The sequence below is a fragment of the Astatotilapia calliptera genome, chromosome 4 (assembly GCF_900246225.1).
Source record: "Astatotilapia calliptera chromosome 4, fAstCal1.2, whole genome shotgun sequence".
Lineage (NCBI taxonomy): Eukaryota > Metazoa > Chordata > Actinopteri > Cichliformes > Cichlidae > Astatotilapia > Astatotilapia calliptera.
The window spans coordinates 31,996,586-32,020,153 of NC_039305.1; the positions used below are offsets into that span (position 1 = coordinate 31,996,586).

The window sequence follows — 23,568 nt, forward strand, 5'->3', positions numbered from 1 at the left end:
TTGTAATTTATTTTATCAATTTTCCTTCTGACGATGCTGTCTGTGTTGAGCGCTCAGAGAATCTGTGTTCGACTACTCCGCCTAGGCTGCACTGTCGAGCGCAGATCCACTGAGCGCTCAACACAGACAGCATAGTCAGAAGGAAGAGCGCAGGGCAAGCTAGCGAGACAGAAGCTAAGCTCTCCTTGCAACAGGCAAATTGAACCTCATTCAGATCTGGCGTTTGGAATTATTTTGGTTTTCATGTGACGTATGACCCTGAAGGTAAGCGAGTCATGGACTAAAGTAAAACAGTATGTTGGATGTGCCATGCAATGCTCAATTACATGGGTGGGAGCTAGTGTGTTAGCGCAGTTAGCTCGTTAACGTGTTGGCCATCTAGCCCCATGCACGGGGCGATCGGCGGTAGCTCGTTAACGGAGATTTGCCGTGTTGTGGCGTTAAGGTCATTTCAACGAGATTAACCTGAAAGCACTAGTGGGAACACAACGAATATGACTGCACATTTATGCCGACATCATCCTAGTGCAAAGACAAAAACAACAAGCATGCTACTAACTTTAGCCGAGTCATTTAGACAGCTGTTAGCACATGATTCTCCTTATGCTGCTGAGAATATAACCCAGAAGAAGCGGATAGTATAGCTTTTATTTTGGAAAGAGGCATTTCTCTGTAATAAACTCTCTTTTCCAAAGATGAGTGATTCCTCAATCAGATACAGGGCTTGCAATATCGCTAGCCCGACGTCCTGGAGCTAGCGATTTTTTCAGTCGGGCTACCAAAATCTATCTTTGCCCTGCCCGTCGGGCTATTGTAGGAAAAATATATGTCAATGCTTTTGCATTCTTTCAGAAATGTAGCTGGGTAATTATGTCATTGGCATCGGTGAGCCACTGTCAATATGTGACATATTGAAGTCGCGTTTGAATTTGCGCTTGTTTTTTTGCTTTCACTTTGCAATCGTGTGAACTGTGTATAGAGAGCGACAGCACTGATCTGTGAGTGATGATAATTTGCGCACCAATTCCTCTGACATCGTCTTATTAATCGTTAGCTTACTATGCAAACATGACAAGTGAAATCTCCCGCAGCTTAAACATGTGAGAGGTTGATCGCGCAGAGAATCGCTGAGCTTATGTGAGTGCGTGTAAAAGCATTTCAGTTCTGCTGAGCCAAATAAGACAGGTCAGGGTGAAGAAGTGACAGCCAAAGAAAAGCTTACCACAAAACGGAGAAGTTATGACAAATCAGACTATAAGGCAAAAAGAAAGTGCAGCTTTATGGTTTCATGGACAAAAGAATTTCTGTGGCTGCGATATGATGAGCTAAATAACCAGGGCTGCACATAAGTGGTCCGCAGGTGCGCATTCGCTGTCAAAATAAAAAACATGCACAAGGGTTAGGGTTAAATTTAAAAACTGTACTTTTGAGTTAAAATATATATTTATAATTTTAATAAATGACAAATTAAAAATGCATGAACATTTTTTTGTATCGAAAAAATATCGAAACGTGACACCAAAGTATCGAACCGAACCGAACCGTGAATTTTGTGTATCGTTGCACCCCTACTGGTTATCCATCAAAGTTCAACACTTTAAAGTCCACAACTTTCCACACTCTGATAAGCACATCCCAGCGGTGACCGCCCCGCCGGTTCCCAGACTGCAGCCTTGCCGTTCGCTCTGGGGCTTATTTTTAGCTACACACATGGCACTTTTCCATTTTATCATTCTTTATTAAACATCTTACAAAGAAGTATTTAACTTTAATTAGTTTTACCAGAGTGTGCATGTTTATGGATGTTAGAGAAAAATACAAGGTGCAGATACTGCACATCTGCAGTCCCCATCAGGTCACATGTGCATATAACCAAAAGTCAAATACAGAAAATGATCCTGCTACTTTGGCCCTAGTGCAACTCTCTGTTGGTCTTTGGTTTAAACTGCAAGAGTGGCTACAAATCTGTGGTTAAGCTGCACTTCCTGCTGTTTCTCCCTCTGTACTCGTTGCTCTTTAGGTCAGTATGTGGTAGTTTTCCATGTCCCAGTGGAGATTTCCTCTCGTGCAAGCTTTCCTCACGCGCACACTGAGCCCTCATCCTTTCTACACAAAATTCGTTTGTCTACTTCATAAACAAGACTAATAGTCAGCAAACATCTTGGCTTCACTTGGATTCTCAAGTTTAAAATACATGGAAAGTTTGGGAAACTATGGTTTACCCTGACGGGAGCATGAATGTGGACAGCAGCGGTGGCACCGAAATTTATTCAGTATTTGCTGAGGCATCAGATTCTCGACAGCTGGCAGTAAAGAAAGAGTCAGGAGGCTGGGTGTAGTGGACACCGGTATATGTCTAAGCACCGACCTGGCAGATCTGATTACAATGTTAAAAACATAGAGCTTAACCCTCATCAGTAACATGACAACTGTAACATGCTGTAAGTATGAGCACTTTTATGAAACTTCACTAAAGTGTATTATTGTGTTGTCAAGCTTGAATGCATTGTAAGTGAATGGGTTCTGTTTGTTCAGCTACAACTGGGAAGAAAAACTTTCTGACCAATAAGGTGGAGACGGTGGCATACTTGTGTTGTATCAGCCTATCGGAAGGTTTTTGAAGGTCTGATTTCAAGATATAACACTGGGACAGATGATAGTTTAACAAGGCTGTAGCAATATTACTGTTGTTATTGTTAATGACTGTTACGTGTCTCTGCTGGAGCAGACCTAGAGTAGATATTATGTTTTGTCTGTCCCTGCTCTCATGAACAAGGCATCTTTCAAACTGCTTGAAGGAATTTCTTCAGTTTCCGTAAGGATTTTGCCAAAGTTTAAGGTCATCCCAACACTGCGACACTCATTCTGAGTTCATTTGTGAAGTGTGACAGAACTTCACACAAATGCCAAACAGGACAACAGCAAGTTAAAACAATGCTGAAGTGTTTTTATTGTATGACGAGCAGAAAAGAATTTGAGGTTGCAACGTTATCCTTGTTGCACTGCAATCTTGGGATGTGAGAACCTGAAAGCCTGAAATCTGTACCCCATCCACAACACACCTTTTCTCTGTACTCCTCCCCAGCACCCTGCAGTCACATGCGCCTGCAGGTAGATAAAAACCTCAAAAGAGACACTGGTCGCCATTCTGCTCAGAAGCTTTTCAGGAGCTTTCAGAAGATTCACGAGTTCAGGCGTCTCCACCGTGCAGACATACAGGAGCAGGTATGGACCTCTCACTCGCTACAAAAACATCTGAGCTGTATTCGGTGCAATACTGTGAGCCAGTTTCTTGTTTAGAGTGGATGTTTCAGGCTACAGCAGCATTACAGTAACTTTTGTGCATTTTTCCTGCAGTAATTGTGCGTTTACAAACACATTTCAGCAGCACATGCAAACCATCACAGTATAAATGCAGCTCTCTGTTTCCATATTTGGCAACCTTTGGTCTTCCACAACAGCTCCAGGACGGTGTAACCAGGGCAACAGAGTAATATATTGTCCTAAAAGGATAATATTTTACCAAGCCTTGCAACATGCTGCAAATAGCGACGCGCTAAATAGGATGTTAGATAAACTGCCAAAAATACATCCAGAGGAGCAGGTGTTTGGTCTCTCACTCTCATGTCATGAGCTCTCAGCAGATGGTGGAACATGAGCCGCTTTGTTTTGGACTAAACTCCATGTTAAACTGGACTTTATGACAGAGAAATATGGAGTGAAAGGAAAGGCCTTACTTCAGCCTGCAAATCGGTTTTTAATGCACAGGAACTGGAAATTATTAACCTGATAACCTGGGAAGTCATTAGCTTACATACGTGTAAAATAAATATGAAATCATTTGTAAGCGTCAGTGTTTCATGTGATTTCTAAGTCATTTTTAACATGTGACCTGTTTGGTGTAGGATGCATTTGGTGGGCACTTTGGGGCTTTTTCTGACCTTGCTGCATCTCTCTAACTCGCTGCTGCTGGGAGCCTTTAACATCAAATCCTTCGGAGACACCAAAGCCTCCAACACCACTCTGATGAACATCATTACCAAGGTCTGGGACTTTTCCCTCTTTGGTAGATATGACAGTTTGTACAAAATGTTTACATCCACCCATTTGTAATGCAATTTGGGTCAGAGTGCTTTCAAAACCAATCCAGAAGTGTTATCTTGTGTGTGCGTTTTGAAATAGTTTGAACTGAATTTTGAGAAATGCTTTGGATGATTTGGCCTGTTGCAGAAGTAAACCTGAATATTCCCAGAATATTCCCACCTCTATGCTTAAGGAATGATCAATGAAATAACTGGATGTGCAACAGCTGTAGCGTTGCCTTTACAATCTAAAGCTTAACACATGAATTTTTTCGTGCAAGGTAAAATATAAACAAACGTGATGTTGCAAGATGGACAATCAGCTGATTCATTTTCATTTTTTATTTGTGTTTTGCAGATTGTCCAACGCTATGACGTCATTCTGATCCAAGAGGTCAGAGACAGTGATCTCTCAGCAACCCAAAAACTCATGGAGTACGTCAACAAGTGAGTCCACACACCGAACATGGAACATTCAGAGTAACACTGAGCATGAAATGCAAACGTATGGAAACATAAAAGTGTGTGTTTGTTTCCCCCCAGAGATTCTCCTCAGTACAAATACATCGTCAGCGAGCCTCTCGGTGCGAGCACCTATAAAGAGCGATATCTCTTCCTTTACAGGTGCACCACGATGAAAAAAATAAGTCTCTACTCTACACACAGTGAAATGATATTTATTCAGTTCAATTTTATTTACACAGCGCCAAATCACAACAAGAGTCGCCTCAAGGCGCTTTATACTGTCAGGTAGACCCTACAATAACACATACAGAGAAAAACCCAACAATCAAATGACCCCTATGAGCAGCACTTTGGCAACAGTGGGAAGGAAAAACTCCCTTTTGACAGGAAGAAACCTCCGGCAGAGTCAGGCTCAGGGAGGGGCGGCTGTTTGCAACAACACATGGTTCGTTGCAGTGATGCCGTGTAAAAAGCATTTTTAGTTCTTGCTCTAAATATGTATTTTGTAGAAAGGGAAAAAGTCTTTTTCATGGCAGAATGTGAATAGTTTGATTGTTTTCTTTGTTTCTTAAAGCCAAACAATTTAACAAAAATAAAAATGACTTGTTCACGTTGCCCGGGGTTAAAGTCAGGATTGGTGTTGGATCATCATCACTTAGACCTCAGAGGGTTAAAGAACCTCCCATAAGTTTCTCAAATAACCATTCAAAACAACTTGATTAAAAATTTATATTTCCAGCATGTTTGTAGTGTTTGAGGCATGTTTGAAGTAATTTAACGGCAAATCCTCCGTCTTTGTTCTGGCATAAACATACATCTTATACACACTCAGAATTCAGAAGAAGTGATTTAAAAAAAGGGGAAAAGCAGAACTACAATAAATTTGTCCCGAGAAGCAACTGGACATGTTTAGAAATGAAGTACACACTGGCAGCAAATGAAAAGGTGGTGATTTTCTCCACAGGGAGGCGCTGGTATCGGTGGCAAAAAGCTACACCTATGACGACGGCCCGGAGGAAACTGGACAAGACGCCTTTAGCAGGGAGCCGTTTGTCGTAATGTTCTCCTCCAAACACACTGGTAGGTGCTGTGGCTCGAGTTATACAGCTGTTTCTGCATCACACTGATAATGATGTGGATCCTCATTCAAACATTTGTGCGTGGTAGTTCCTGGGACATGTTAGTCACTAGTCCTTTATCATTCTCATGCGGTGTAAGCGCCTCCGTCACTGTCAACACTCCTTCGTTCCCTTCTCTTCTGTAGCTGTGAGAGACTTTACTCTGATCCCTCAGCACACCTCCCCAGAATCAGCTGTTCGGGAGCTAAATGCTCTCTATGACGTGGTGGCAGATGTCCGCGCTCGCTGGAACAATGATGTATTTACAGCCTACAAGTAAAAATCATTTATTTGGTGGAAAAACACACATTCGGTAAATGCGACTCACACTACTCTCCCTGCAGGACATCGTGCTGCTGGGTGACTTCAACGCAGGCTGTAGTTATGTGTCCGGGTCTGACTGGCAGCAGATCCGCATCTTCACTGACAAGACTTTCCATTGGCTGATCACTGATGCGGCCGACACTACCGTGTCGCAAACTGTCTGCCCTTACGACAGGTAGACAGATTGTGGCAGGTCGTTCTGATGTGTGCACGCAAACTCTAAACTCTAATCATCTTTCTGTGTTTGCAGGATTGTGGTCACTGCGGACATGATGAGAGGAGTGGTGAAAGATAGTGCGAAGGTGTATAACTACATGACGGACCTGAATCTCAAACAAGATCTGGTAACAGATGAATTTCAATCCTTATCTCTGTAAGAATTCATTTGAACTAAAAAGCACAACCTGCCTCATTCCCCGCTGACACTAATGGAAACATCAATATAAAAAGTTAACATAATGTTGTATTCACTGCAACTGAGACCATAGACTCATCAGCAAAATGTTTACTGAGCTCCAATCAGAAGAGAGGCATTCTACACAAAGGGCAAAGCAGTCGCCCCATCAGAAATCATGCAGTTTTAAAGCACTTTTGCTTTTTTAATATCAGCTTTGAGCTACAGAAAATCGAGCAACTTTGTAAAGCAGTGGCTGTAGTAACGACCACAGAGATGCAAACAAAATCATAATGCAGTGTATACTGTAGTGATGGCATTACCATGCAGGCACGTTGAGTTTTTCAGCACTGGAAAGAAACCTGTGGAAACTGAAGCCGTCTGCAGCACAAACTGTGAGCCACTAAAAGAACGGTTTCTCTGTCTCTCAGGCGTTGGCTGTCAGCGACCACTTCCCCGTGGAGGTGAAGCTGAGCGGTTAGGCTCACGTTGCTTGAACCGTGACTTCCACAAGCTTTCCACACATCGTGCTCAATCTGCAGCCAGCACAATGATCATTCAGTTGGGGACTACTGTCAGCCACAGCTTCATGAAATGCAAATGCACAATAAAGCCACTAAAAGAATTTCACTGAAAACTTGTGTGTTGTAAAGAATTCGGCTTCTTGTTGCAGTGGAGCACATTTGTCTGGAACATTTACTGAGACCCTTTGTTGATTTGGAAACCTTTAATAACGCGTGTGTATTTTATTTCACTTCTTTTGTCTGCTTAAATGTCTTCAGAGTTTAAAGTTTTTTAATTAATTTCCCAAAACAGCTCAAACACACAGCAAAACACTAACCTGCAAAACTGAGCCAAAAATGTTGAAAAAAAGCGGTAGAGTAATACAATCAGTCATCTTCAGTTACTCCTGTAAAGCTGAAATGTGTTCACCACATATGTTAACCTGTGATTTTTAAACACTGAAATGGAAAATCAGGTTGTCTGCATACAAAAAGCTAAAGACGCCTGGGAAATAGAGACACTAGAGTTTCTAATAGCGTCCAAGAGAAGTGTGCTTGGAGAGACGATAGCTGACTGCAGCCTCAAGATGGCAGTGATGTAGAAGCACATCACTTATGCTTTGGTATAACTGACTAGACAAGCACTGCTTGTCCTGGCTGAACAGTTGAGTTGGGGTTGCTGTAGTTCAGTTCTACTAATTGGAAGGTTTGCAGTTCAATACCAAGCTGCTGCAAAATACTTAGCCTCCCCCCCGAGGATGTAATATTAAAGTGAATACACGTGCTGATTTCATCTCTTTACATGAAAGAACATTTACTTTTCCAGGAGTCACATTAGTGACTTGTAGCTTTAGGCTTAGTAGACGACTCACACATTGACAAATCCAAACACATTTGAGGGTAATACTCTTAAATGTGTAAATGTAGTGCTCAAAGAAAACAGGGAGCACCACAGCAGAGGTCATTCATGTCTGTCACACACAGGACGTGACAGTGAAAAGTGTGGAGACACTGCACACCTGAAGTTTAGCCGATTGTGTTGCGCTGACACTCAGGTCCTTTTGAAGTGTCGTATATTGATTCAATTGTCCAAAACACAAACATACAAAGAATGAAAAATGCTCCTTGTTATAAGAATGCAAGATTCATTTTGATTTGGTTGTCCGCTGAATTTTTAACTCCTGGCTGACCCTTAAAAATGCATCCCTTTAGAGCCCTGGGGACCAAAAATGGTCCCGCCCCAAAAGTGCAATAAAAAGATTATATATTCATATTTTTTTCCACTTTAAATTGGTCAGTCTTTTAAAACTACTTCTCCCTGAAATATTCATATAAAGTTTTAATTCGATTTTCGTTGTTTTAACCCTTTAAATCCCAGTTTTATTACATGAACGTCCTGTTTTTTTAGCCCCAAAAAACTAAATATTTTCCAAAAAAAACATTTGAAGTAATATTTGTTTGTTATTATAATTAGGCCTTTAGATGGACCAAAGATTGGCACCAACATTCATTTTGATCGCCTTTTATTTTTTTTGCAGGAGCGCATTTCATAAAATGCACACACTATCGGTCCTAATCGACCACGCCCAAAAAAGTGCTATAAAAAATTTATATATTAATATTTTATTCCACTTTAAATTAGCCAATCTTTTAGACCTACTTCTCCTTGAAATATTCATGTCATGTTTTAATTACATTTCGCGGATTTTAACCCTTTATATCCCGGTTTCGTCACATGAGCGCACTGCTTTTTTTGCCCCAAAAAACATAAAACTTGAATATTTTCCAAAAAAAACATTTGAGGTAATATTCAATTGTTATTATAATTAGGCCTTTAGATGGACTAAAGATTGGCACCAACATTCATTTCGATCGCCTTTTATTATTTTTTTCAGGACCAGAAAATGGTCTCCAGGTGGCAAATGCTCCTCCTCTAGGCCGAAATAAGTGCATCTTCCCGGGGTAAGTCGCGACGATCACCGGGGCACGATCACCGGGGACTCCTTTTTCCAGCACATACGTCCGGTACCACGTGACAACAAATACGTCATTTCCTGTTGACTAAAAAAAAAAAGCACCCTCTCACGGTCCTAGGGACCGAAAATGGTCCCGCCCGATCAGCGGGCGAAGCCGCTGCTGCACGCCGGAAATGAGGCTTCATTTCCCGCAGGTCTGTCCAAGCAGCCCGCTGTTTTCCAGCAGGGATCAAATGTGGAGCAAGGGCGCCACCCGGTGGACAGATAAAAAAATTACAACTCTAAGGCTCATAGACCAAAACGAAACGGAAACATAAGTAATCACCAAGACATTAACAGTAATAATTCTGCAGTGAAAAATAGCGTTTATAATGGAAGTCAATGGGTCAAAAATGGTCCCTAGGGCTCTAAGAGGATGTGTATTGTTAGCTTAGCCACTGAAGCTAATTTAAGGAAGTCAGACTTGAATTTTGAAATGAAATTATGCCAAACTTTTTTTTAGAGAATTTGGCTATATTCCATTCAACACAGTGCAAATGGCTTGTAACTGAAAAACTAAAATGTACAAAAATGGTCCCAGGGCCTCTTAACATTCTCCACTGTCATTTGAATGTAGAGACGTCTGAGTTACAGAGATAATGAATGAGAACCACACGCTTTAATCCATTTAATGTATGAATCCAGACATTTATTTGGATATTTCACAGTAAAAACCAAACATTTGTTAGAGATGACAAAGGCTTTGCCACATTTAGATGCACTAAAGGTCAGATTTGCTATTAGTCCTTCATATGTGAGACTCTTTTGCAACAATTAGCAGTTTGCTCGTGTAAGCATACTGCAGGTAATGCTGAGTGATGGAGAAGGCTCGGCAGGTTGCCCGAGTGTACGGCTCTTCAAACCAAAACAAAAAGTCACACCCTAACCTCGAGTGTTTTTATTAACACCTTGAGGGGTAAATGCTGGGTTTTATCCCCCAAACATGTAGACTGCTCACTGCCTGATGTCAGATCACATCTGTAGCTGGTGCTACAAAGTGTGCAAACATGTTTCCCCTCTCTAAGCCTTTCTTCTCTTAAGCATCTCCAGATACATCCCCAGGGACTTCTGAATAGAGTCCTTGGTGATGAACTTGACAAAGTTATTGACATCAGCCTCTCTGTTAGCCGCCAGCTTGTCTATGGTTGGCTTCCTCATCATGGACTTTGTGAGCTGTCTGGCGTGATCTGCAAATGAAACAAATGCACATGTAAGGAAGCTGTGCATTCATATACAATTTCTTCTATGAATACTGACATGGGCTTCAATTCATTGCAAAATATATTCAATTGCAGCACTATTGTGGAGCACCTTTTATTTCTTATGTGGGAAAGTGACATTTCTAACAGGTGCTGAAAGCTTATGCTCTTTCTCTGCCTCCTGCACATCCTGCCAAGTACCAGGATGTACTAAATACTGCTGTACAGATGGAAATACACCCATATCGACACTTCTGAGGTACGAGGTTACATCTCCCTACATGCGGGTTCGTGCCACCTCACCTTAAAACAAACATACACTGATAGCAGCTCATTTTTTTCCTACCTGCCTTGGAAATGTTACCTGCAATTTTATTACCCAAATGGTAAATGGACTGGTTCTTATGTAGCGCTTTTCTACTCATCTGAGCGCTCAAAGCACTGATGAGGCCAATCACCGTGATGTCATCTGCAAACTTAATGATGGTGTTGGAACCATCAGCAGGTCTGCAGTCGTGGGTGAAGAGGGAGTAGAGGAAAGGGCTCATCACACAGCCTTGTGGTACACCGGTGTTCATCGTGATTGTAGATGAGCAGCGGTTATCCAGCCGGACATGTTGGGGGCGGTTGGTCAGGAAGTCCAGTAACCATTTGCAGATGAGGGAACTGATGCCCAGGTCTGTCAGTTTCCTGATGAGTTGTGAGGGGTGGATTGTATTGAATGCTGAACTGAAGTCTATAAACAGCATTCTGGCGTAGGTGTTGTTGTTGTCCAGGTGTGAGAGGACAGAGTGCAGTGCGATGGAGACTGCATCCTCTGTGCTCCTGTTCTGGCGGTATGCGAATTGGTGGGGGTCCAGGGTGGGGGGGAGACAGGATTTGAAGTGTGCTAGGACCAGCTGCTCTAAGCACTTAGTGATGATGGGGGTGAGTGCTACTGGGCGGTAATCATTGAGGCAAGATGGGTTGGAGTTTTTGGGTGTCGGGACGATGGAGGTGGATTTGAAGCAGGCCGGTACCACAGCGTGGGCCAAGGACAGATTGAATATGTCTGTGAGCACTCCTGCAAGCTCCCCAGAACACGCTCTGAGAACACGCCCGGGGATGCCATCAGGACCTGCAGCCTTGTGGACACTGATCCTGCTCAGCACCACTCCTACATCGGTGGGGGAGAGAGTCAGAGGTTGGTGGTCTGCTTTGGTTGTGGTTGTGGGGTTCCCTCGCTCAAAACGAGCATAAAAGTTGTTGAGCTCATTGAGGAAGGAGACATCAGAGGATGCGGGGGAGGGTTTGGTGGTCCTGTAGTCTTTGATGGTCTGGAGTCCTTGCCACATGCGTCGGGGGTTGGAGTTGGAGAAGTGTTCTTCTACCTTCTTTTTGTAATGGTGTTTGGCTTTTTTGATGCCCTTCTTTAGATTAGCCCTGGCTGTACTGTAGGCGTGTGCATCTCCTGACCTAAAGGCGGTGTTGCGGGCCTTCAGGAAGAGACGAAGATCCCGGTTCATCCAAGGCTTCTGGTTGGGGTACATGGTGATCCGTTTCTGGGTGTAAAGTAAAGTGTGCATGTTAGTCCCCGTAGGGATATAGTTCCTCTGCATTTAACCCATTCACCCAGTGAAGCAGTGGGCAGCCACCAATGCAGCGCCCGGGGAGCAGTGTGTAGGGACGGTACCTTGCTCAGGGGTACCTCAGGGTAGCCGTTCAGTGGAGTCGAACCACCGACCTTCCGATCATGGTGCCACCACTCTACCTACTGAGCTATCCCTGCCCACTGTCAGGTGGTGACACTGTCTGTGGTTTTGGAGATGTAATCCAGTACAGATGAGGCGTACTGGTCCAGGTCTGTGTGGGTGAACATATTCCAGTCTGTTGGTGTGGTTGAAGTTCACCTTTATGTGCTGAAGGTGAAAACACTGAGCAAAGGGAGGAGTGTATGATCTGTAGATACTATGGAAGCTGAAGATTGTACCTGACACCGTTTGCTGCTGCCACCTTCTGGCCTTCAGGTGCTCTGGACGTGCTGTTTTTTGTCCTACAGCTTTAAGAGGCTCTGTCTCGGCTCTTAGTTGTTGGCACACCTGTTCACCATAAGTCATCACAGCACAGCTCATGGGCTGGGCTCCTCCAAAGGTAACCACCAAGCTGATGTTGGTTGGAGTTGTTTTATATGTTTAGATTAGTTTGTTGTCTCCTGCATGCTGTCATCTGCTGCTCTCCCTCAGGTATGTTCCCAGCTCAGGTGTGTTTGTGAGGGAGTGTTAGGGACCCGCAGAGACACTGGAGACAATAACTTGTACGAGCACAACTAAACTCATGGCTGCTGATCATTTAAGGTTTACCTTCAAAGTAGGAACTGCTGTCCTCCCTTAAACTGTGTGTACAGTGACTGGAGAACAATCCTCAGTGCTGGCCTACACCTGGGACACTGCAAACCAGGGTGCTTTGCTAGAAAGCAAGTTCAGCACATGCAGGATGTGTTTCTGATATCGCGGTTTCGCAATCTAGCTTTGAGCACATTCATGGTTCCTTTCATCCTCGGCACCAGTTGCTGCTTGTTGGGAACATGACCTCCAATTATCTGTCCACTAACTCTTGGGAAGAGCCCATCAGGATGCTTGGTGAAAAACCTCATTTTAAAAACAGCCCTGCACACTGTTCCTTCACCGTGACCAAAGAGTTCCATGATTCCAGATGCTGACAAGTAATGTCGCTCGATTGTAACAGATCAAGTAGTGTAATTGTGTTTGTGCAGTTCTTTATTTATATATTTGTATTGTCCGGGCATACGAGCACAGCTAAACCTACAGCCGCTGATCATTTAACCTTTAGCTTGGCTTCCCAGTTAAAGTGTTTACAGAGAGGGAATGATTGAATCAGGGTGTCATTTCTCATCTGCACGTGTATGTTGTCCATGCTACCTCAGAGATATTTCAAAGGAAAGGTTAGACCTGTCTCCTTGAGGGATTATTTAAAGCTTCAAGTCCTCTGATCCTCCGTCTTGCCATCAGCTCAGTTTAATCTAGACCAGGCTAAAAGTTTATTATCTTAGGACGGTCTAAGTCATCTGGATGTAAAGTGACTTTAATGTGCATTTCGGCTCCGGAGCCTAATAAAGCTCTTTCCTGGCAGGTGTTGGTGGGTCGAGCAGTCTGACGGAGGAACGTAGTCGGCCATCTTGGAAAGAAGAAAATGTTTTCTTCACACACGGTGAGAAAAACATCGTTTTTATAAATCATGAGTCCGAACATTTTACAGACTTTTATACGTGAAATTGTTCGTAGTTTATAAACACATCTGGAAGTGCCGTGCAAACCAAGGCCGAGCTGCTTTTAGGAAACGTGAAAAGTCTATCAGTACAACTTTCATGAATGATCATCATTTATTGTCATTATATCATTATGATTATTGTTAACTACCACCCTTTAGTAATTATTTACAGTTTTCCAGAACATGAGAAACTAAATGCATGTTAAGAAAAGAAAATAGTAAATGGAAAGACGAAGGCTTCAACCTCTTAGACCTTTCCTTATTTCCAACACAGCTGATTTAAATGGTTAAATGACTTCCAGTTCTCCTGGTAACGAACTAATCAATTGATTCAGGTGTGCTGACCCAGGGTGAGATCTAAAACCTGCAGGACACCGGCCCTCGAGGCCTGGAGTTCGACACCCCTGGTCTTACACCAAGGACTAAATGGTTCATTTTTGGCTCACTGCATTGTAACGGGGACGGGGTGATTTGCAGAGCACTTTATAAATGAGGACTGTGTGCAAGAGGTGCAAGTGCACGGGTGAAGTCGCACTGTCCCCTCTGCATTTGATTTTCCCTCGTTGGGTCGGGCGTAAAGACTGAGCAGGGCAATCAGCTGGTAGAACCGATGTCCACAAGATGCAATCAGCGATACACTTGTTTAAATGTATTTTATGCAATAATACAGTCTTTCTTTTCCAAAACGCATCCAAAAAATTTACAGCACAACAGGTTACTATTATGGGCATCATCCAACAAACAGGTTTCTTATCGAAGCAGAGAGGCCGGCACGACAAAACAAGATTTAACTCAAACACTTATTAAGCTTCTGACTCCCTGCCTGTGTCTTTGTTGCTGTAGGAACAAGACGCCAAAGAGAGCCCAACACCTCAGTGCTCTCAGTTGGCTGAAGATGCTCACTCAAGTGCAAACTTACTTGAGCACTACAGGTGTGATCAGTGTAACAAGAAGTTTCATGCCCCGTCTCACCTCAGAAGACACCAGCGCATCCACAGTGGGGAAAAGCCCTTCAGTTGTGACCAGTGTGGAAAGACTTTTACTCGGAAAGGCAACTTAAAAACACATCACCTCAGCCACAGCGGCGTCAAACCACACATGTGCCACCAGTGTGGAAAGACATTTAGTTTGATGGGCAACTTGAGAACTCATCAGCGCCTACACAGAGGAGTCAAACCATACGCATGTAGCCAGTGTGAGAAGGCTTTTACTCAGATGAGATACTTAAAAATCCATGAGATGGTCCACAGCGGAGAAAAACCCCACACATGTGAGGAGTGCGGAAAGACATTTAGTTTGATGGGCAACTTGAGAACTCATCAGCGCCTGCACAGAGGAGTCAAACCATACGCATGTAGCCAGTGTGGGAAGGCTTTTGCTCAGATGAGCTACTTAAAAATCCATGAGATGGTCCACAGCGGAGAAAAACCCCACACATGTGAGGAGTGCGGAAAGGCTTTTAATCATCAGAGCAACTTAAAGAGACACAAACTGGTCCACAGTGGAGTTAAAGCACACAAGTGTGACCAGTGTGGGAGGGCTTTTGCTTTGAAGTCGAGCTTGGCGACACACAAGCTGGTGCCGCATGTGACCTTTCTGGGAAAACCTCCAGCCAGCGACCCCAGAAACACACCAACAGACGCTGATACGTGATCGGTGCAGCAGTTCAGTTTACACAAACTCGAGCTTAAGTCAACCCTGCACTTACTGACCATGGACAATAACCAGTGCGACCAGTGTGACAAAGCCTAGAACCAGTTTAGAGGTAATTCAGTCAGTTTTTTTTAAACAAGCTAATGTGTATATAAAAGATTTGTTACTGGTAATACAGCAAAACTTTATTGTAGTTTTTAAAGTTCAAGTTAAACCATGTGAAATAAGTTGGATAATACACGGTGTTACATATGGGACACAAACGCAGCGTTTTGGGACAACATGGTTTCTGTTGGGTTTACACAAACTGTAAAGATGTTATTACGCTGTTATTACGCTGTTATTACGCTGTTATTACGCTGTTATTACGCTGTTATTACGATGTTATTACGATGTTATTACGATGTTATTACGATGTTATTACGATGTTATTACGATGTTATTACGATGTTATTAAGATGTTATTAAGATGTTATTACGATGTTATTACGATGTTATTACGATGTTATTACGATGTTATTACGATGTTATTACGATGTTATTACGGTCAATGTTAGCTCTACATGGGTGTTAGATTTCAAAATAAAATCCTTTTAAACGATCGTCTCGTTTCATTTATCACCAGCAGAACAGTCTCCAACAGTGTCCAACTTTATGGCTCATAATGGGCAAAGACGCGGCTACAACTTTGATGCTAATCTGAAGTGAATAAAACTATAATAGGACATGAAATGCATTTAGATCTGTACATATGCTGTAATGATCACATGATGTGGCGCCATCCTTTCTGAAATTAAACCGACAACAGATTTGTTGTCTGGGGCATTTAACACAAACTGATTTGAATAAAACGACATCATGAATGCAAAAAACGATGCAGCTGCATTCATATTCATATTTCCTCCTCGGTTCCAACTATTAATACAGAAATGCAAATGCATCATTCTTTTCTTGAAATTTAAACACAGGTTTATAAACGGTCTCAGCAGTTCTTAAGTACATTTAGTAAAACAGGTAAACACTTACTAAAACACAGTCATTGTGTCCTTACATGCTGTCGTTTTAGCAGACTCTCAAACCAGTTTCAGTCCAGTAGTGTCCGTATCACTGCCGCCCAAAACCAGTATCACGAGCTCAGTGTGTCACATGGCCTTGCTTGACCAGATGGTGCTATTCAAAATGTTGCCAGAAGGGATAATGAGCATCACTCTCATGCCAACAGTTATGGCAAAGATTTTATTCTGCACGTTTGATCTGAGACACGACTGGTTATCCATCAAAGTTCAACACTTTAAAGTCCACAACTTTCCACACTCTGATAAGCACATCCCAGCGGTGACCGCCCCGCCGGTTCCCAGACTGCAGCCTTGGCGTTCGCTCTGGGGCTTATTTTTAGCTACACACATGGCACTTTTCCATTTTATCATTCTTTATTAAACATCTTACAAAGAAGTATTTAACTTTAATTAGTTTTACCAGAGTGTGCATGTTTATGGATGTTAGAGAAAAATACAAGGTGCAGATACTGCACATCTGCAGTCCCCATCAGGTCACATGTGCATATAACCAAAAGTCAAATACAGAAAATGATCCTGCTACTTTGGCCCTAGTGCAACTCTCTGTTGGTATTTGGTTTAAACTGCAAGAGTGGCTACAAATCTGTGGTTAAGCTGCACTTCCTGCTGTTTCTCCCTCTGTACTCGTTGCTCTTTAGGTCAGTATGTGGTAGTTTTCCATGTCCCAGTGGAGATTTCCTCTCGTGCAAGCTTTCCTCACGCGCACACTGAGCCCTCATCCTTTCTACACAAAATTCGTTTGTCTACTTCATAAACAAGACTAATAGTCAGCAAACATCTTGGCTTCACTTGGATTCTCAAGTTTAAAATACATGGAAAGTTTGGGAAACTATGGTTTACCCTGACGGGAGCATGAATGTGGACAGCAGCGGTGGCACCGAAATTTATTCAGTATTTGCTGAGGCATCAGATTCTCGACAGCTGGCAGTAAAGAAAGAGTCAGGAGGCTGGGTGTAGTGGACACCGGTATATGTCTAAGCACCGACCTGGCAGATCTGATTACAATGTTAAAAACATAGAGCTTAACCCTCATCAGTAACATGACAACTGTAACATGCTGTAAGTATGAGCACTTTTATGAAACTTCACTAAAGTGTATTATTGTGTTGTCAAGCTTGAATGCATTGTAAGTGAATGGGTTCTGTTTGTTCAGCTACAACTGGGAAGAAAAACTTTCTGACCAATAAGGTGGAGACGGTGGCATACTTGTGTTGTATCAGCCTATCGGAAGGTTTTTGAAGGTCTGATTTCAAGATATAACACTGGGACAGATGATAGTTTAACAAGGCTGTAGCAATATTACTGTTGTTATTGCTAATGACTGTTACGTGTCTCTGCTGGAGCAGACCTAGAGTAGATATTATGTTTTGTCTGTCCCTGCTCTCATGAACAAGGCATCTTTCAAACTGCTTGAAGGAATTTCTTCAGTTTCCGTAAGGATTTTGCCAAAGTTTAAGGTCATCCCAACACTGCGACACTCATTCTGAGTTCATTTGTGAAGTGTGACAGAACTTCACACAAATGCCAAACAGGACAACAGCAAGTTAAAACAATGCTGAAGTGTTTTTATTGTATGACGAGCAGAAAAGAATTTGAGGTTGCAACGTTATCCTTGTTGCACTGCAATCATGGGATGTGAGAACCTGAAAGCCTGAAATCTGTACCCCATCCACAACACACCTTTTCTCTGTACTCCTCCCCAGCACCCTGCAGTCACATGCGCCTGCAGGTAGATAAAAACCTCAAAAGAGACACTGGTCGCCATTCTGCTCAGAAGCTTTTCAGGAGCTTTCAGAAGATTCACGAGTTCAGGCGTCTCCACCGTGCAGACATACAGGAGCAGGTATGGACCTCTCACTCGCTACAAAAACATCTGAGCTGTATTCGGTGCAATACTGTGAGCCAGTTTCTTGTTTAGAGTGGATGTTTCAGGCTACAGCAGCATTACAGTAACTTTTGTGCATTTTTCCTGCAGTAATTGTGCGTTTACAAACACATTTCAGCAGCACATGCAAACCATCACAGTATAAATGCAGCTCTCTGTTTCCATATTTGGCAACCTTTGGTCTTCCACAACAGCTCCAGGACGGTGTAACCAGGGCAACAGAGTAATATATTGTCCTAAAAGGATAATATTTTACCAAGCCTTGCAACATGCTGCAAATAGCGACGCGCTAAATAGGATGTTAGATAAACTGCCAAAAATACATCCAGAGGAGCAGGTGTTTGGTCTCTCACTCTCATGTCATGAGCTCTCAGCAGATGGTGGAACATGAGCCGCTTTGTTTTGGACTAACCTCCATGTTAAACTGGACTTTATGACAGAGAAATATGGAGTGAAAGGAAAGGCCTTACTTCAGCCTGCAAATCGGTTTTTAATGCACAGGAACTGGAAATTATTAACCTGATAACCTGGGAAGTCATTAGCTTACATACGTGTAAAATAAATATGAAATCATTTGTAAGCGTCAGTGTTTCATGTGATTTCTAAGTCATTTTTAACATGTGACCTGTTTGGTGTAGGATGCATTTGGTGGGCACTTTGGGGCTTTTTCTGACCTTGCTGCATCTCTCTAACTCGCTGCTGCTGGGAGCCTTTAACATCAAATCCTTCGGAGACACCAAAGCCTCCAACACCACTCTGATGAACATCATTACCAAGGTCTGGGACTTTTCCCTCTTTGGTAGATATGACAGTTTGTACAAAATGTTTACATCCACCCATTTGTAATGCAATTTGGGTCAGAGTGCTTTCAAAACCAATCCAGAAGTGTTATCTTGTGTGTGCGTTTTGAAATAGTTTGAACTGAATTTTGAGAAATGCTTTGGATGATTTGGCCTGTTGCAGAAGTAAACCTGAATATTCCCAGAATATTCCCACCTCTATGCTTAAGGAATGATCAATGAAATAACTGGATGTGCAACAGCTGTAGCGTTGCCTTTACAATCTAAAGCTTAACACATGAATTTTTTCGTGCAAGGTAAAATATAAACAAACGTGATGTTGCAAGATGGACAATCAGCTGATTCATTTTCATTTTTTATTTGTGTTTTGCAGATTGTCCAACGCTATGACGTCATTCTGATCCAAGAGGTCAGAGACAGTGATCTCTCAGCAACCCAAAAACTCATGGAGTACGTCAACAAGTGAGTCCACACACCGAACATGGAACATTCAGAGTAACACTGAGCATGAAATGCAAACGTATGGAAACATTTTCTAAAAGTGTGTGTTTGTTTCCCCCCAGAGATTCTCCTCAGTACAAATACATCGTCAGCGAGCCTCTCGGTGCGAGCACCTATAAAGAGCGATATCTCTTCCTTTACAGGTGCACCACGATGAAAAAAATAAGTCTCTACTCTACACACAGTGAAATGATATTTATTCAGTTCAATTTTATTTACACAGCGCCAAATCACAACAAGAGTCGCCTCAAGGCGCTTTATACTGTCAGGTAGACCCTACAATAACACATACAGAGAAAAACCCAACAATCAAATGACCCCTATGAGCAGCACTTTGGCAACAGTGGGAAGGAAAAACTCCCTTTTGACAGGAAGAAACCTCCGGCAGAGTCAGGCTCAGGGAGGGGCGGCTGTTTGCAACAAAACATGGTTCGTTGCAGTGATGCCGTGTAAAAAGCATTTTTAGTTCTTGCTCTAAATATGTATTTTGTAGAAAGGGAAAAAGTCTTTTTCATGGCAGAATGTGAATAGTTTGATTGTTTTCTTTGTTTCTTAAAGCCAAACAATTTAACAAAAATAAAAATGACTTGTTCACGTTGCCCGGGGTTAAAGTCAGGATTGGTGTTGGATCATCATCATCACTTAGACCTCAGAGGGTTAAAGAACCTCCCATAAGTTTCTCAAATAACCATTCAAAACAACTTGATTAAAAATTTATATTTCCAGCATGTTTGTAGTGTTTGAGGCATGTTTGAAGTAATTTAACGGCAAATCCTCCGTCTTTGTTCTGGCATAAACATACATCTTATACACACTCAGAATTCAGAAGTAGTGATTTAAAAAAAGGGGAAAAGCAGAACTACAATAAATTTGTCCCGAGAAGCAACTGGACATGTTTAGAAATGAAGTACACACTGGCAGCAAATGAAAAGGTGGTGATTTTCTCCACAGGGAGGCGCTGGTATCGGTGGCAAAAAGCTACACCTATGACGACGGCCCGGAGGAAACTGGACAAGACGCCTTTAGCAGGGAGCCGTTTGTCGTAATGTTCTCCTCCAAACACACTGGTAGGTGCTGTGGCTCGAGTTATACAGCTGTTTCTGCATCACACTGATAATGATGTGGATCCTCATTCAAACATTTGTGCGTGGTAGTTCCTGGGACATGTTAGTCACTAGTCCTTTATCATTCTCATGCGGTGTAAGCGCCTCCGTCACTGTCAACACTCCTTCGTTCCCTTCTCTTCTGTAGCTGTGAGAGACTTTACTCTGATCCCTCAGCACACCTCCCCAGAATCAGCTGTTCGGGAGCTAAATGCTCTCTATGACGTGGTGGCAGATGTCCGCGCTCGCTGGAACAATGATGTATTTACAGCCTACAAGTAAAAATCATTTATTTGGTGGAAAAACACACATTCGGTAAATGCGACTCACACTACTCTCCCTGCAGGACATCGTGCTGCTGGGTGACTTCAACGCAGGCTGTAGTTATGTGTCCGGGTCTGACTGGCAGCAGATCCGCATCTTCACTGACAAGACTTTCCATTGGCTGATCACTGATGCGGCCGACACTACCGTGTCGCAAACTGTCTGCCCTTACGACAGGTAGACAGATTGTGGCAGGTCGTTCTGATGTGTGCACGCAAACTCTAAACTCTAATCATCTTTCTGTGTTTGCAGGATTGTGGTCACTGCGGACATGATGAGAGGAGTGGTGAAAGATAGTGCGAAGGTGTATAACTACATGACGGACCTGAATCTCAAACAAGATCTGGTAACAGATGAATTTCAATCCTTATCTCTGTAAGAATTCATTTGAACTAAAAAGCACAACCTGCCTCATTCCCCGCTGACACTAATGGAAACGTCAATATAAAAAGTTAACATAATGCTGTAATAACTGCAACTGAGACCATAGACTCGTCAGCAAAATGTTTACTGAGCTCCAATCAGAAGAGAGGCATTCTACACAAAGGGCAAAGCAGTCGCCCCATCAGAAATCATGCAGTTTTAAAGCACTTTTGCTTTTTTAATATCAGCTTTGAGCTACAGAAAATCGAGCAACTTTGTAAAGCAGTGGCTGTAGTAACGACCACAGAGATGCAAACAAAATCATAATGCAGTGTATACTGTAGTGATGGCATTACCATGCAGGCACGTTGAGTTTTTCAGCACTGGAAAGAAACCTGTGGAAACTGAAGCCGTCTGCAGCACAAACTGTGAGCCACTAAAAGAACGGTTTCTCTGTCTCTCAGGCGTTGGCTGTCAGCGACCACTTCCCCGTGGAGGTGAAGCTGAGCGGTTAGGCTCACGTTGCTTGAACCGTGACTTCCACAAGCTTTCCACACATCGTGCTCAATCTGCAGCCAGCACAATGATCATTCAGTTGGGGACTACTGTCAGCCACAGCTTCATGAAATGCAAATGCACAATAAAGCCACTAAAAGAATTTCACTGAAAACTTGTGTGTTGTAAAGAATTCGGCTTCTTGTTGCAGTGGAGCACATTTGTCTGGAACAAGTCTGAACATTTACTGAGACCCTTTGTTGATTTGGAAACCTTTAATAACGCGTTTGTATTTTATTTCACTTCCTTTGTCTGCTTAAATGTCTTCAGAGTTTAACGTTTTTTAATTAATTTCCCAAAACAGCTCAAACACACAGCAAAACACTAACCTGCAAAACTGAGCCAAAAATGTTGAAAAAACATAAAAGAGCGGTAGAGTAATACATCTGTAGGGGAGACCGGGGATAGTTGTCACATCTTTGAGATTTCTGTCTGTAAATTGGAGCTCTTTTAAGGTAGTGGATTCAAAATGTAATGCAAAGTATTTACATGTCTCTGCTATTAAATAGTGCAGCTACTTTCTCTGCAGCACAATTACCCATTGCATGGTATGGCCTCAAACACGAAGAGTGAAATGTTACAATTAACCCCATAGTCTGGGTTAGTTGTAACATATCCTGGGGTGAAATGTAACACAATGAAATAAGGGTACTAACAAAATATTAACATGTAATCTTTGTTTATTCAACACATGAATGCACTTAGAGCCATTTATGTAGCTGTGTGTGTGTGTGTGTGTGTGTGTGTGTGTGTGTGTGTGTGTGTGTGTGACAGAATGCAGAAATCTAGCTTTTGAACATATTCCAACCCCCCAAAAAAGACAAATTATGGAATTTTCTGCAACTGAATATTTCATTAATTTTGGTTGGTCTTCCTTGAGTTTGGCCTCATTGGCTCAGTGGGCATTATAACCTACAACTCTTGCACCAACTTTGAACATAACAATGAAGCTGAAAAAATGTAGTTGTTCACCAGCATCGCAATTCCATTACTTTTTTTCATGGCTTACCTTGGTGTGGTTTGCAAAGTGCTTCAGAAAGATGAGGAAATCTGTTTCTTGCACCCATCCTGATTTATTTCCACTACCAGTGCTTCCTACTGGTCCATCTCTGACACAGTGGTCAGCATAATGTATGTGTGGGAACACAAACAGTGGAGGAATTGTGTTGCCAATGGCATTAACCACATATACAAAGGTGACCAGTGAAGCTCTCTCTGCTGATGTCGTTGCCCCAACTTGTTTAATATAAGTTAAAGTAATAGTGTGGTAAGTTGTAACATCTGCGTTATTGTTACAACTGACCCAGACTCCTATAGCCATGAACTAGCTAACATTACAGCCAACGGCTAAAACACTAGCACTAAAGACCTACATAGAATATATCCCCATAGACATACAAATAACACAATTTAAGTTTGATGAGTTTAACTGCAAAGCAGATAATGCTATTAGAAATTGAAATAAAGTAGAAAAACTTACTTTTTGGCATACAAATGACTTTTTTTCATGTTAAATTGTCTGTGTTTGACAAAATGTGCTGATTTTCCACATGTGATAGCAGAACTGAGTTGGGCATGCACAGGATGAGTCACAAACTGACCCACGTTACAACTATCCCCGGTCTCCCCTACACAAAAGAAGAAACAATGTATTCATTAAAGATTATTTTCAGTCATCTTCAGTTACTCCTGTAAAGCTGAAATGTGTTCACCACATATGTTAACCTGTGATTTTTAAACACTGAAATGGAAAATCAGGTTGTCTGCATACAAAAAGCTAAAGACGCCTGGGAAATAGAGACACTAGAGTTTCTAATAGCGTCCAAGAGAAGTGTGCTTGGAGAGACGATAGCTGACTGCAGCCTCAAGATGGCAGTGATGTAGAAGCACATCACTTGTGCTTTGGTATAACTGACTAGACAAGCACTGCTTGTCCTGGCT

At 42.4% G+C, this 23,568-nt stretch overlaps 3 protein-coding genes across 7 annotated transcripts; all 3 read left to right on the forward strand.

The window, feature by feature from the left end:
• Positions 1-247: 247 nt before the first annotated feature.
• Positions 248-7,020, forward strand: LOC113021453 (deoxyribonuclease-1). Of its 2 annotated transcripts, none has more exons than XM_026166153.1 (10): positions 248-264; positions 3,086-3,225; positions 3,906-4,044; positions 4,441-4,529; positions 4,605-4,706; positions 5,512-5,627; positions 5,812-5,924; positions 6,010-6,164; positions 6,240-6,333; positions 6,815-7,020. In XM_026166153.1, the coding sequence occupies exons 3-10, from the start codon at positions 3,907-3,909 to the stop codon at positions 6,863-6,865; spliced, it is 858 nt and encodes a 285-aa protein (XP_026021938.1). In that variant the 5' UTR covers positions 248-264; positions 3,086-3,225; position 3,906; the 3' UTR covers positions 6,866-7,020. The 2 variants fall into 2 exon arrangements, with proteins under 2 accessions (XP_026021938.1, XP_026021939.1); XM_026166154.1 differs by having other exon boundaries at positions 249-264; positions 4,626-4,706.
• A 5,122-nt stretch (positions 7,021-12,142) lies between these two features.
• On the forward strand, positions 12,143-15,384 carry LOC113021459 (gastrula zinc finger protein XlCGF49.1-like). 3 transcript variants are annotated; one of them, XM_026166168.1, is made up of 4 exons: positions 12,237-12,322; positions 13,230-13,307; positions 14,211-14,488; positions 14,657-15,384. In XM_026166168.1, exons 2-4 carry the CDS (start codon positions 13,290-13,292, stop codon positions 15,018-15,020), a joined length of 660 nt encoding a protein of 219 aa, XP_026021953.1. In that variant the 5' UTR covers positions 12,237-12,322; positions 13,230-13,289; the 3' UTR covers positions 15,021-15,384. The 3 variants fall into 3 exon arrangements, with proteins under 3 accessions (XP_026021952.1, XP_026021953.1, XP_026021951.1); XM_026166167.1 differs by lacking the exon at positions 12,237-12,322 and adding an exon at positions 12,143-12,230 and having other exon boundaries at positions 14,211-15,384; XM_026166166.1 differs by having other exon boundaries at positions 14,211-15,384.
• Positions 15,385-17,799: 2,415 nt separating this feature from the next.
• LOC113020090 (deoxyribonuclease-1) lies at positions 17,800-21,742 on the forward strand. Of its 2 annotated transcripts, none has more exons than XM_026163769.1 (9): positions 17,800-17,939; positions 18,620-18,758; positions 19,155-19,243; positions 19,324-19,425; positions 20,234-20,349; positions 20,534-20,646; positions 20,732-20,886; positions 20,962-21,055; positions 21,537-21,742. In XM_026163769.1, the coding sequence occupies exons 2-9, from the start codon at positions 18,621-18,623 to the stop codon at positions 21,585-21,587; spliced, it is 858 nt and encodes a 285-aa protein (XP_026019554.1). In that variant the 5' UTR covers positions 17,800-17,939; position 18,620; the 3' UTR covers positions 21,588-21,742. The 2 variants fall into 2 exon arrangements, with proteins under 2 accessions (XP_026019554.1, XP_026019555.1); XM_026163770.1 differs by having other exon boundaries at positions 19,345-19,425.
• The last annotated feature ends 1,826 nt before the right edge of the window (positions 21,743-23,568 follow it).